Source organism: Cnephaeus nilssonii (genome assembly GCF_951640355.1).
Source record: "Cnephaeus nilssonii genome assembly, chromosome: 1".
NCBI lineage: Eukaryota > Metazoa > Chordata > Mammalia > Chiroptera > Vespertilionidae > Cnephaeus > Cnephaeus nilssonii.
In genome coordinates, this window is record NC_137072.1 from 105,990,093 (window position 1) to 106,004,286 (window position 14,194).

At 46.3% G+C, this 14,194-nt stretch overlaps 1 protein-coding gene across 2 annotated transcripts in view; it reads left to right on the forward strand.

The window, feature by feature from the left end:
- Nucleotides 1-13,983, forward strand: part of ADGRA3 (adhesion G protein-coupled receptor A3) — a 115,740-nt gene extending 101,757 nt beyond the window's left edge. For both annotated transcript variants that reach the window (XM_079775202.1, XM_079775203.1), the window contains 3 exons: nt 7,218-7,363; nt 11,842-11,937; nt 12,064-13,983. In XM_079775202.1, coding sequence (XP_079631328.1) covers nt 7,218-7,363; nt 11,842-11,937; nt 12,064-13,309 — 1,488 coding nt within the window. In that variant the 3' untranslated portion in view covers nt 13,310-13,983. The remainder of the gene's footprint in view (nt 1-7,217; nt 7,364-11,841; nt 11,938-12,063) is intronic.
- The last annotated feature ends 211 nt before the right edge of the window (nt 13,984-14,194 follow it).

A 14,194-nucleotide genomic window follows, 5' to 3' on the forward strand; every position in this document is an offset into this window, starting at 1 on the left:
ATAAAAGGGTAATATGCTAATTAGACTGAACATCTTCTGGACAACCTTCCGGATGTCCTTCCAGAGATCCTTCCCGACAAAGCCATGTTGGCAGGGCCAAGGCAGAGGAGGTTAGAGGCGATCAGGCAGGCAGGGGAGAGCAGTTAGGAGGACCAGGCCAGCAGGGGAGAGCAGTTAGGGCAAACAGGCTGTCAGGGGAGAGCAGTTAGGAGGATCAGGCTGGCAGGCAGGTGAGCAGTTAGGAGCCAGAGGTCCTGAGGGGTCCCAGATTGGAGAGAGTGCAGGCCGAACTGAGGGAACCCCCTTCCCGTGCATGAATTTCGTGCACCGGGCCCCTCTAGTGTGTATGTATGTGTGTGTGTGTGTATGTATATATATACACACACACACACACACACACACACACACACACACACACACACACTGAGTGGCCAGATTATTATTATGCATTCAGAGATCATAATAATCTGGCCACTTAGTGTATTTCACATGTTTGATATGTGCACATAATCGGTGTAGTCTTGTCTTCCTTGTCTGCCTTTTAGAGCTCACCTATTTTATGGACAGTGTGAGCAGGTTCTAATACAGTTCCCACCCCGCAAGGATTGAAAACAATCAGCTATTTCCCACTGTGGTTCCAGGTGGTACCTTGGGTACTTACTAGAACCTGTAACTCTCTTTTGCCAGAGGAGCCGAATGAGTGATGATAGACTAGCAGGGGCTGTTGACTGGAGGTTGGAAGGGATCGAGGTTCTGGGTCATGATCTACCACCAAATAATTGCTGCATCGTTAATTTTCTGGTCCCTGGTTTCCTTAGCTTGCAGTGAAAGGATTTGGCTGGGGCTCATTTAAGTGACCTTGTTGCTCTACCACTTCATGATTTAATCAACTAAATATAGTGCCAGCTGACCTTCTAGGTGTCCTTTTCTATCTGTTATCCAGCAGACTGCTGCAATGGCATGGGCGGTGCATTGGGAGAAGTTTAGTCAGGGAATAGTACGAGCTTTCAACTTGCCAACTGCTGCAAATGTGTTATCTTAACTTTCAGATATTAACCCTAGAACACACTTATTGCTCACCTATAATAATAAAAGCATAATATGCTAATTAGAGCAGACGTCCTTCCGGACGACCTTCTGGACAAAGCCAGGGCTGTGAGGGAAGCCCAGGTCCCGGGTACCTGCCGTGGCCGGAGGGAAGCCCAGGTCCTGGGTTGCAGAGGGAAGCCAGTGCTGGCAGCCAGGGGAAGGAAGGCCTACTCTTGCTCGAATTTTGTGCATCGGGCCTCTATTATCCTATCTAATAAAGAGGGAATATGCTAATTGACCATCACTCCATCACAAAGATGGCTGCACCCACAGCTGAGGCCAAGTTCCCATAAGGAGCCTTAACGAGCAATCAGCAGGGACCTGAGGCTATGCCCTCCCCCGCCCCCATGGGGCTCGACAGGGGACCTCAAGGTGCACCCCCAGTGCTGGGTCGGGGGAACTCAGGCTGTGCCCCCCACCAGGTGGGGCTTGACAGGGGACCTCAAGCCGTGCCCCCCATTCACCGGGGCTTGACGGGGGATCTCAAGGTGCACCCCCATTGCTGGGTCGGGAGAACTCAGGCCACACACCCCCTGACAGGGGACCTGAGGCTGCGCCCCCCTGCCGGTGCTGGCCTGGGGGACCTGAGGCTGCGCCCCCCCCACCTGTCAGGGCTTGATGGAGGACCTCAAGCCATGCCCCCCACCCAGAGGGGCTTGACAGGGGACCTCAACGCACACCCCCCGCCCTGGTATGGGTTGGGGGACCTCAGGCCACGCCCCCTGTCCTGGTGCTGGGCCAGGGGACCTGAGGCTATGCCCCCTGCCTGGTGGGGCTTAACAAGGGTGGGACTGGCTGGGTCTGGATCTAGCTGAATGGGGTGGGGGGGGGGGCGGCCAGGTCTGGATCTCACACGATTTTGAGGTGCATGTGAGTGGGCGGGGACTTGACTCTGGGTCCCATGGTGTGCCCCAGACTCTGACAGGAGGAAGGTTTTCATATACATTTTACTAATTTTCTTTCATCTCTGACACTTCCATTATAGAAAAAGGGCAAATAGCAATATTAAATTATTTCCTCTAATTAATCCCCTTTTAATGTGCACTAATTTCGTGCACCGGGCCACTAGTATTTTATAAGTACAGAAGTAAAGTCTTAAGAGATTGAACTAACTTGCCCCAAATCACTGGGGCTATTGGGTGGCAGAAGCATAATTTAAATGCCAGTCTCTGATTCCAGGCATCCCTCACTCCCATCACTGTGCTTCCTGTTCAGTGAGGACCAGCTCGGCATATTGGCAGGGGTGCGGGCTTTGGATACTACCAGGCTTGGGTTTGAATTGTGGCCCTGCCTCTGACCCTGTGACCTCTGGTGGGTAAATGATTGAACTTCTTTCAGACTCGGCCTCCTTGTCTGTAACTCAAGGTCATTATGACTAACTGAATGGTGGTGCTGGGAGTATAAAATGGAAGCATGTACATAATTGTCTAATACATTGTTGGGCACATAGAAATAATTCAATAGTGGAAGTTGTTAGTATTTTAATTTTTGTATGTATTCATATATGATTATGTGAATATTAAACATCGCTTTTGCACACTTGGCTATGCACGCTGCAATATCTTAGGGTTTTTGGTGGTTAAAAGAATGATTGTTATAATTCCTGATATCCAGTATAGGAGAGTTTATGGTTACATACCTATATATTCAGTACAGTTCTTTAGGATAATGAATTAATATCCATTTTGCAGCTTTAGAAATTGATGTCCTGAGGTAAGGTGACTTAAGTGATCATCTGTTGCATTTAATATCATTTACATGTCTATGAATTAAGATTACCTATTGCCAAAGCATTTACAAACTTTTCATTTGTATTTCTGGCTTATTTGGAAGAGAATATGATAGTTGCATTTGAAGTGTAGGTGGATATCTGATGGGGAATACAATAAGAAGCACCTCATTCCAAAAGCTTAAGAATGCCCTCTTTACTAGATCTCACTTCTTATTCTCTTCTGGTTCCTGTGGAATGTTTGGTGATTTGCTTACTTGGCTGATGACATCAAATGACTAAAATTCCACTATTGGTCATAATTGTTTAACTGAAAGGCTTGGTATCTTTCAGATATGAACAAGTATCTAGAAATTTTGAAATGTTTTAGAAAACACTTCAAAAATCTAAAGGTTGAGTTTTCCCTCTTAGATCTAAAATTCTCCTGTGTCGGTAAGTCTGGTTTTTGTTTTTGTTTTATTTATTTCTTTATTTTTATTTTTGTATTTTTTAAAATTTTATTGTTTAAGGTATTACAAATAGTAGTACATATGTCTCTCTCACCCCCCCCCCCACCACCTCTCTCACACCCCCCGCCACCACCACTGATCTCCCCCTGGCCTCCCCTACCTCCCAGCACTTGACACTGGGGGCAGAGGGAACAAGGACAAGTTTATTTTATTTTTTAGATTCCACATATCAGTGAAATCATACAGTATTTGTCTTTCTCTGACTTATTTTACTTAACAGAATACCCTCTAGGTCTGCCCATGTAGCAAATAACAAGGTTTAACTTTTTTTCTGTGGCTGAGGAATATTACATTGTATATATGTATATGTATATATTGAGTTGTATATATTTCAATATTATTAGAGTACAATAATATTCTCCCTCCCTCCCCCCCCCACATCTTTATCCATTCATCTATTGATGGACACTTGGGTTACTTCCATATCTTGGCTATTGTAAGTAATGTAAAGTGAACACAGGGGTGCATAAATCTCTTCAAATTCGTGCTTTCATTTTCATTGAATAAACACCCGGAAGTGGAATTGTTGGATCATATAGTATAGTAGTTTTGAGGTATAGTAGTTTAGAGTAGTATAGTAGTTTTAATTTTTTTGAGGAAACGCATACTGTTTTCCACAGTGGTTGCACCAGTCTGTATTCCCACTAACAGTGTCTGAAGGTTTTACTTCTCCACATCCAGCACTTGTTATTTTATTGTCTTTTTAAGAACAGCCATTTTTCACAGGTGTGAGATGCTATCTCACTGTGATTTTGATTTACATTTCCCCGGCGATTAGTGATGCGGAGCATCTTGTCATGTGCCCATTGGCTGTCTGCATGTCTTCTTTGGGGAAAGGTCTGTTCAAGTCGTCTGCCCATTTTTTAATTGGTTGGTTGGTTATTTTTTGATACTAAATTGTGTGAGTTCTTTATATAGTTCGGCAATGAACCCCTGATTAATGTAGGACTTGCACATATCTTCTCCCGTTGAGGAGGTGCCTTGTGTTTTGTTGATGGTTTGCCTCCTGTGCAAAGGCTGTTTAGTTTGGTGTAGTCTCATTTGTGCAGTTTTGCTTTTGTTGCTCTTGGCTGAGAAGACTGGTTGCTAAGACCGATATGGAACTGCTTGCAGCCTATATTTTCTCTTAGAAGGTTTGTGGGTTCAGGTCTTGCATCCAGGACTTTACTCCGTTTTGAAGTTCTGTATGTGGTATAAGATAATGGCCAGGCTTAATTATTTTGCATGAAGCTGTTCAGTTTTTCTAACACCATTCGCTAAATAGACTGTCTTCCCCACAGTATATTTTTGCCTCTGTTGTCATAGATTAATTGACCAGATAGACATAGGTTTATCCCTGGGCTCTCTGTTCAGTTCCATTGATCTGTATGTTGGTTTCCATCCCAGTACCATGCTGTTTTGATTACTCTAGCATTGTAGTATAGTTTGAAATCAGGCCTAGTGATACCTCCAGGTTTGCTCGTCTTTCTCAAGATTGCTATGGCTATTCAGGGTCTTTTATGCTTCCATACAAATTTAAGAAATTTTTAGGAAACAAACTGGTAGTTACCAGAGAGGGAGGGGTTTGGTGGCAGTCAAAATAGGTGAAGGGGATGAAGAGGTACAAACATTCAGGTATCAAATAAGTAAGCCATGGGGATGTAGCATACAGTACAGAGAATGTAGTGAATGCTATAATAACTCTGTACGGAAGAATATGCTAACTAGACTTATCGTGGGGATCATTTACTAATGTGTATACATTATCAAATCACTGGAATGTACACCTGAAACAAATAGGATATTGTATGTCAATTATACGTCAGTAAAAAGGAGGTTCCCATCTTGCACCCACTGGGTTGAAGATCTTTTTAACTTCTGTTTTTTAACTTACTACTTTACACCCTTTATTACTTCACATCCCTTATTACTTGACAGTCTCATTCTTCCGACCTCTGCACCAGAGAAAACTCCAGCAATAGTAGCTCCTGTCATTCCGTCAGTGTCAGCGATTTGTCTTGAAGGTGTTGGTTCCTGTGGACCAAATTCACTTACACTGTTTTTACTTGCAATATCGGGGGGGGGGGGGGGTGCTCCCGATAACTCAGAGAGCCATGTTATGCTTTTCATTCCACTTCTGTCTGTAAGTTTTGCTTTTACAATGCAATCAGTGAAGCCAACGTGCACCAAGGAGCCACTTTGCTCCTAAGGAGGACTATATCTGACTTTTCTCCTCTGGCCACGCTGGACCCACCCTCAGCACTTACACAGTCCTCACAAGGACACTGACAACCCTAGTTTGTTGCCCTGAAAAATAATCCCTGAGCTCGCATGTCTCCAAGTTTCACCTGCAGAGGGTTCTCATTAGAAGGAACTTTGGGCAGCTGTCTAAATGCTCCTATTATTAACCGAGGTTCGATAACGTCAATCAAGTTGATTTTCTTGAGATTGGAGAGCCATCCTTTTGGAATGAAATATTTTTTTCCTTGGAGATTGTTAGTAATAGGATTTTATCTATAATAGTTATATGAGAAGAAATGATCAAAGAGATAGTAAGTAATTAGTCTGATAAGAAAGCTGAATTATGTCCTTGATGCTTCAGTGACACATGCATTTATTTTTCTTAAAATAGATTTTAAAACTCTCTTAGCCTCATATAAATCTTCATTTAGAATTGTATCCTTAACCAGGGTTGGTTCAAACACAGGTCATATGATAAACATGCCCCACATTATCTCCCTTGAAGAAACTCAGTGTAATAATTTACATGTTTTATCCACTCTTTTTAAAAATATGTCTTTTTTATTGATATAAGAGAAAAAGGGAGAGGGAGAGAGAGATAGAAATATCAATGATGAGAGAGAATCATCGATCCACTGCCTCCTGCACTCGCCTTACTGAGGAGCGGGTCTGCAACCCAGGCATGTGCCCTGACTGGGATTCGAACTGTGACCTTCTGGTTCTTAGGTCAGTGCTCAGTTACTGAGCCACATCGGCTGGGCCAGTTACCCACTCTTTATTGAACACTTATGTTCTAGATAATTGCCCATTCAATCCCTACAAAAACCCTAGAGATGGTTTTGATAATCCCCCCACTGTTCAAGAGAAGGAAGTTACTTTCAGACACGTAGCATCTTCTTAAAGACACACCCCTAATAAATAATAATACAAATACAGATCTTTTCTGGTTGCTCCTCATGTGCCCGGCAGTGTGTTAAATGCTTTCTGTCGCATTGAATGGAAACCTCACAGTACTTTCATGTTATTCTCAGTTTACAAATGAGGAAAACAATGCTTGAGATGTCATGTGACTTACTACGGTGTCAGGCAGACAAGGGGAGGATCGGGCAAAACATTTTGACTCTAGACCTCATCCTCCTAACCAGCAGTATGCAATACGGCTCTCCCACCACGGTTGTGTACAAAAGCTCTGAATAAGAACGGGGGTCTACTTACTCGAAAGCTTATTTTGTGTGCTGTGACCTTGCCCTCTAGTTAGTGACCTTGCCCTCTCTATTACTCCTTAAAATGGGCTTCAGACACCGAACTCTATAACATTGCATCTCTGACAAGCATGCCTTTGATTTATAGTTGTCTGGTAACCAATTCCGGGGTGTATTAAGGGTCACCTTGGGTATCAGGAGTGGTCTGTGGCATCCTCGATCCAGTCTTAGAATGTTGTCAGACCCAATCCTCTCCTATAGGCAGTTAGAGGGCTTTCTTAGTTTCATTAGCAGGCAAAGGAGTCGGCCATTAGAACTCACCTTCATACTGTTTTTGAACCAGATTTTTGGAAGCTACTCACCAATCATTTTGATAAATCTTGCTAGCAGCTACTATGCTTTATGACTGAATGGGGGATTATTTTTTTTTTCTTTTAGTTTATGTGTGTGTTTCAATCTCCTTTCTAGGTTGGAATTCTCCTTCATTATTCCACCCTGGCCACAGTGCTGTGGGTGGGAGTGACAGCTCGCAATATCTACAAGCAGGTCACTAGGAAAGCGAAAAGATGCCAGGATCCCGATGAGCTGCCTCCGCCACCCAGACCGATGCTCAGGTACCGACACCTCAGTTTACTGAACAGCGTTAACCATTACGTTTAATGAAGCATCGTCATAACAACGTGGCTGAGTGAAGTTTGGAAAGTGGAAGAATGGACTTGGAGGCTGGGCTTCCTGAGTTTGAGTAGGGGCTGGGCTCCTTCCAGCCGGGAGTCCTTCGTGAGGTTCTCACCCTTCCCGGGCCTTTCTGGCTCATCTGTGAGGTGGGGATGATTGCAGAGAGAGAGCTGTTGTGCGGAAGAAATGAGTTAATGGGTAAATGGCAGCTGGTTTTCTTTTCCTGGGTCAGGTCACAGATTTTACTCCGCTCAAGTATGCATCCGTTTTAATATTCTCTGCAAAAGACAAGATAGTGTTGGAGTTACGCCCTTATTACTCATTATCATAAAAAAGTTGTCAGTGGGTCATCGTGCTTGATGAGTAAAAATTGATCCATGTCTCTGAGATTGTTAAGTGCCGGGTTTGTATGTGACTGAGAGAAACCCTCCCGCCTCAAGGAGCTTATAGTCTTGGAGGTGACAGGCATGGGAGGGACTGACTGGTGACTGCTAAGAACGGCTGCGGAGCCCTGGCCCGTGTGCCGGTGTTCTCAGTGGTTAGAGCGTTGGCCTGAAAACTGAAGGGTCGCTGGTTCGATTCCTGGTCAAGGACACGTACCTAGGTTGTGGGTTTGCTCCCCGGCCCTGGTCAGAGAGTGTGCAGGAGGTAACCAATCAATGTATCTCTCTCACATTGATGTTTCTTTCTCTCCCCCTCCCTCCCTTCCACTCTTTCTCAATGGAAAAATATATCCTCAGGTGAGGATTAACAGCAACAACAAAAAACCTGCCTTGGAGATGTACTTTCTGAAATTGCAAACCAAGCAGCTATGAGCGGGGGCCTGGGGGGCTATTATTGTTAGACCGCTGGCATGAACCTTCAGGAGTGACTAGAGCAGAGGGTGGAGGTGGCACTTCAGATACAGGATTCGGTGGTGAGCCGAGGGACTTGAGAAATGCACTGTGGCTGCAGCCCTGGTGAATGGTGGAGAGGAGCAGGAGTTCAGGGTGATGCTGAGCTTCAGGCCTCTGGCTGCCCTGGTGACATGTGGGCAGCACTGAGGATTTTAAACTAAGGGATTAGAGCCTGACTAGGTGACTTTTTGGAAGGACCATGTATTGGTCTGGAATATACACTGAGTGGCCAGATTATTATGACCTCTGAACGCATAATAATCTGGCCACTCTGTGTGTGTGTGTGTATACACATACATATATATATATATATATATATATATATATATATATATATATATATGTGTGTGTGTGTGTGTGTGTGTGTATACACACACACACACTGTATATTAGAGGCCCGGTGCATGAATTCATGCATGGGTGGGGTCTGGCCAGCCTAGCCAGGGGGAGGGGACATGAGCGGTTGGCTGGCTTGCCTGCTGGTCCTGGTCGAGGGGGCAATTTGCATATTAGCCTTTTATTATATAGGAATTATATAGGATATACACTGAGTGGCCAGATTATTATGCGTTCAGAAATCATAATAATCTGGCCACTCAGTGTAAATTGGAATGCCTGAGAATGAAGTAGTCCGCCAAGGGCATTAGGGGGTTCCCTGGGGGCTGAAACAAGAATGGTGACAACAGTGACATTGAAATTAGAGAGGTCACCTGTTCAAGAGACTCCAGGCAGCTTCTCTAGGGTTGATGACTTTCTAGATTTGAGAGGTGTGGGAGGGGGAGACGACAAAGATGGCTGCTAATGTCTACTTCAGTGAGCGAGGCTGCCAACAGGTGGCACTTCCATCAAGTGAGGAAGTCATGAAAGAGAGTAAATGGGGGAGGGGTGTGACGGGTGGGGTGGTAAGCGAGGGAAGGTGGCTCACCGCTGCTTTCTCCTGGAACGTGACGTTTCTGGAAGTCTGGTGCTCAGCAGAGAAGAGGAGCTGGACGTGCTGTAGATGGGACGGGGAAGTTTACCTGTGTGGTCCTGTGATGGGACCCCCAGGGAGAAGTTAGCTGAGAAGAGAATGATTCCCGGGCCAGGCCAGTTTAATAGACAGACCCTGGGAAATAAAAGGGTGAAGAGTCATCTATTGTGGAAATGGACACTTGAAACCTATATAATGTTATTAATCAACGTCACCCCGATAAATGTAATTAAAAAAGAAAATGTGAAAAATAAATAAAAGTATTCTGATGGGCCCGGGTGGGGGGGGGAGGTGTTAAAAAAAGGTCCGGCCAGTGTGGCTCAGTGGTTGAGCGTCCAGTTCGATTCCCAGTCAGGGCACAAGCCCGGGTTGCGGATTCGATCCCCAGTTGGGGGGTATGCAGGAGGCAGCAATTGATGTCTCTCTCGTCATTGATGTTTCAATCTCTAAAAATTAAAAAAAAAAAGAAAGAATTGAAAAGAGCACCTAAGAGCATAGACGATTCAGGAAGAGTGGCCCAGGACAATGAGGGCAGCAGCATGCCCAGCCAGAGTCAGATTAGGGAGTGAGGGCTCTAGCGTCTCTGTCACTTGCATTACAAGAACTGTGCAAAGGTGTTTGGCTAAGAGACAGGGATCCTGTCCTCAAGCAGCTGTTGCCTCTGTAAGTAAAAGGTAGCTTGGCCTCTAAACCTGATGTGGTCCCTAAATGACCCAGAGGTACCTCTTTACCTTTAGACAGTGCAAGCTCCTCCTTCCCCATGACCTTGAGCCTGAGGTAGCCCCAGCAACCTGGCCACTAGAGGGTGGGCCAGAGGTCCCTGAGTCTCTCCTGGCTCCTGAGGTGGCAGTTTCAGTAGCATATACGTGGGAACAGCCTCACAATAAGGTGAGAGGTGAAGCAAATGATGATGGTATTATTTCCAGGAGTTTGTCACTGAAGGGAGAGAGAAAGAAGGTGGTAGACCAAGGCAAGTTTTAGAAGAGAGGAGAAAACGTGAACATAAATGTTTAGGCTGAAGTAGGAGGCAGTGGAGAATATTTAAAGCTGCAAAATAAGGGTTAGTTGATAACAGGAAGTCCTGGTGGTGGGAGAGGGAAGGGCAGACCTATGATTATGTGGGAAATGACGCCTCCTTCTCAGGGAAGAATTGATGGGAATTAGCATAGCAGGAAGGGAGAGGATCTCCAATGTTGGCCTCCCTCTAATGTGTGAAGTAGAAGACAGGGTTATGGTTTTATAGCATAATTAGCTGTCTTTTTCAGCAACACTACTTAATATCATATTGAAGGGTTTTAGTACCTGTGAGCATGACCAGGAAACAGAGAAATGGATCATGACTATTGCCTTTATCCAGCCAATTCGGTTTTGGGGCTGTGTCCAGGAAGTGGCCAGTGCAGAATTAAGACTCTGACTGTGCCCAGGGGTATCCAGCCAGGGCGGAAAGTTGCCCGTTTCTCTTTTCAGAGAGCTCACAGAAGCTCAGACCATAAAAAGAAGGTGTGCACCTAGGCTCAGCAACACTGTCCCCCTCAGTTCTTAGTGCACCATCATCTGTCTTGCCCAGCTAGTCTGAGGGAGGGGGCCAGGAGGGGCCAGACGGGGCTGCTGGGATCCAGGGACCCTCCTAGCCTACTCTCAGTTGACCGGGAATAAGCATGCACAGCACTGGAACGTCCTGGAAACACAGGCTTAGCTGGACATCCTGTATAATAAAAGCATAGTATGAAAATTGTCTCCTCAACCGGGAGTTGTCTGGGAGTTCGACCATGGGGCAGGGCCAGCCAGGGGAAGGGAGGGAGGCCCTGGCCGGCAGGCACTAGGGACCTACCAGTGCACGAATTTCATGCACTGGGCCTCTAGTTAATAAATAATTTAGCCCAGCCAGCGTGGCTCAGTGGTCGGCCTATGAACCAGGAGGTCACGGTTTGATTCCAGGTCAGGACACATGCCCGGGTTGTGGGCTCCATCCCCAGTGTGGGGCATCCCCAGTGTGGGGCATGCAGGAGGCAGCCACTCAATGATTCTCATCATTAATGTTTCCAATCTCTTCCTTCCTCTCTGAAATAAATAAAAATATATTTAAAATAAATAAATAATTTGTCATTCTGTGTTTTGGCTGCACTATGGCACAGTGAGATCTTCATGTCCATTTTTTAATGGACTAACTCTCCAGTTCACCAGCTGAATCTAAAAAACAAAACAACAATAACAAAAAAACACAAAGGTTCCCCCTAAAAGAAAAAGTATGGACTAAAACCCTCCCTGCTGTAGCTGTGTTACCATGTCTTTCCACAAGGTGGCAGAAGATGACCAGCTTTCCTCCACTGGAAAACTTGGTGTGCTTTGAAAAATGGAAATCAAAACAAAATTTAAAAAAACAAAAAACAAAAAAACATTATTGCTCACACAGCAGCCTCTGAAAGTTAACCTTCAGCTTACTGTGTAATAGGAATAACAGTCTTTAAGGAATGGCTGGTGCAGTGATGAGATGTGTCCCCCTTAATTAACGGGATTGATGACCTGTGACTTCTTTGATTCCTCCTCCCAGGTTTTACCTGATTGGGGGCGGTATCCCCATCATCGTCTGTGGGATCACGGCGGCAGCAAACATCAAGAACTACGGCAGCCGGCCAAGCGCGCCCTAGTGAGTAGTTTGCGCCCTCTGTGCACCTGACCCTGCCCAGTGGTTTCACTAAAGTTTATTGCAATTTCGCCAACGCTTTGCTGACATAATGTAGCATCTGAGCGGGCTCACCCTTTTCTCTCCTAGTTGCTGGATGGCGTGGGAACCGTCCTTGGGAGCCTTCTACGGGCCTGCCAGCTTCATCGCTTTCGTAAACTGCATGTACTTTCTCAGCATATTTATTCAGTTGAAAAGACACCCTGAGCGCAAGTACGAGCTGAAGGAGCCCGCCGAGGAGCAGCAGAGGTTGGCGGCCAACGAGAACGGCGAAGTGGCCCAGCAGGACTCCATGTCCTTGTCTCTGACCTCCACGTCGGCGCTGGAAAACGAGCACACGTTCCAGGCGCAGCTGCTGGGCGCCGGCCTCACCCTGCTGCTCTACGTCGCCCTGTGGATGTTCGGGGCCTTGGCGGTCGCCCTGGATTACCCTTTGGACTTGGTGTTCAGCTTCTTTTTCGGGGCCACGTGCTTAAGCCTCAGCGCGTTCCTCGTGGTGCACCACTGCGTCAACCGCGAGGATGTGCGGCTCGCGTGGATCATGACCTGCTGCCCGGGCCGCAGCTCCTACTCGGTGCAGGTCAACGTGCAGCCCCCCAACTCCAGCGGCACGAACGGGGAGGCCCCCAAGTGCACCAACAGCAGCGCCGAGTCCTCGTGCACCAACAAGAGTGCGTCCAGCTTCAAAAACTCCTCCCAGGGCTGCAAGCTCACCAACCTGCAGGCCGCGGCGGCCCAGTGCCAGGCCAACGCGCTCCCCCCCGCCAGCGCCGCGCCGCAGCTGGACAACAGCCTGACGGAGCATTCCGTGGACAACGACATCAAGATGCACGTGGCGCCCTTGGAGGTCCAGTTCCGAGCCAACGTGCACCCGGGCCGCCATCACAAGAACCGAAGCAAAGGGCACCGGGCCAGCCGGCTGACCGTCCTCCGAGAGTACGCCTACGACGTCCCCACGAGCGTGGAGGGCAGCGTGCAGAACGGCCTGCCCAAGAGTCGGGGGGCCAGCGGCGAGGGCCACTCGAGGAGCCGCCGGGCTTACCTCGCCTACAGAGAGCGACAGTACAACCCGCCGCAGCAGGACAGCAGCGACGCGGCCAGCACGCTTCCCAAAAGCAGCCGGAACGGGGAGAAGACCGCGCCCGGGGGCAGCAGGAGAGAGGCACTCAGGAAGCCGGCTGCAGTTGAACTTGAAAGTCAGCAGAAGTCTTACGGCCTCAACTTGGCCACTCAGAACGGACCCGTCAAGAGCAGCGGGCAGGAGGGGCCCTCGCTGGGGGCGGACCCCACCGGCAATGTGAGGACCGGGCTGTGGAAGCACGAAACCACCGTGTAGCCGTGCCGGGCCTGCTGGGCCGAGAGAGAGCCCTGCCCACGCCGGGAGTCACATTCCTTGGAGCTATGGACGCGTGGAAACACACTGTTTACAGCCACCTTAGGGCTTCTAAAGAATTCTGAATCAACTTCCAAGTTTTGGATTTTAGTTATTGTATATGCCCCGGTTGTTGCTTTTTTATGAATAAAAAAGAAAAAGAAAAGGAAGAAAACCTCAAAAGCATTGTTTTAGTTGTCAGACTACGAGCAGGACATTTTGATCCGAAATGTAATTTCTTGGAATCTGTAGTAACGACTTAACATTTCAGATGTGTATTTAATACAATAAATAGGTGTTGGTCATTGTGTCAATCTTCCATTTTTATATTTTACGATAGAAGCATGGAATTCTTTTTTTAATGATGTTTTTATACATTGGGATAGTTTAATGAGATATATACTTGGGTTGGTTATCAGATGTTTACATGATTAGCTCCACCGATTATGGCATATAAGTCAAAGGGCTCTTGGATTGCTGTTTTATAAATATTATTGTGAATGCTACAAGTTTTTTAAAAGCTCACAGAATGTTTCTAAAAAGGTCTTCCTAAATTTCATTACTTTTGCCATATTAATTGGATCCTATTAATATTATTACCACTCTTGTGGCTTTTCCATGGTTTATGTTCGGGCTTAAGTTTCTTATTTAATCTTTTTTTTTTTTTTCATTTTCTCAGCATATGATTTTTGAATGTAAATTCAGAGCTGCCATACAAGGTTCCCATTCACTTATTCTGGATTCTTTAATACTGTTGTTAAGTTGATTATTATTTTGTTCTTAAAGAGAGGAAGTTCCTTAGGTTCATGCTCATGTACTGATTTTTAAATTCCATTGCAAAGATAAAAG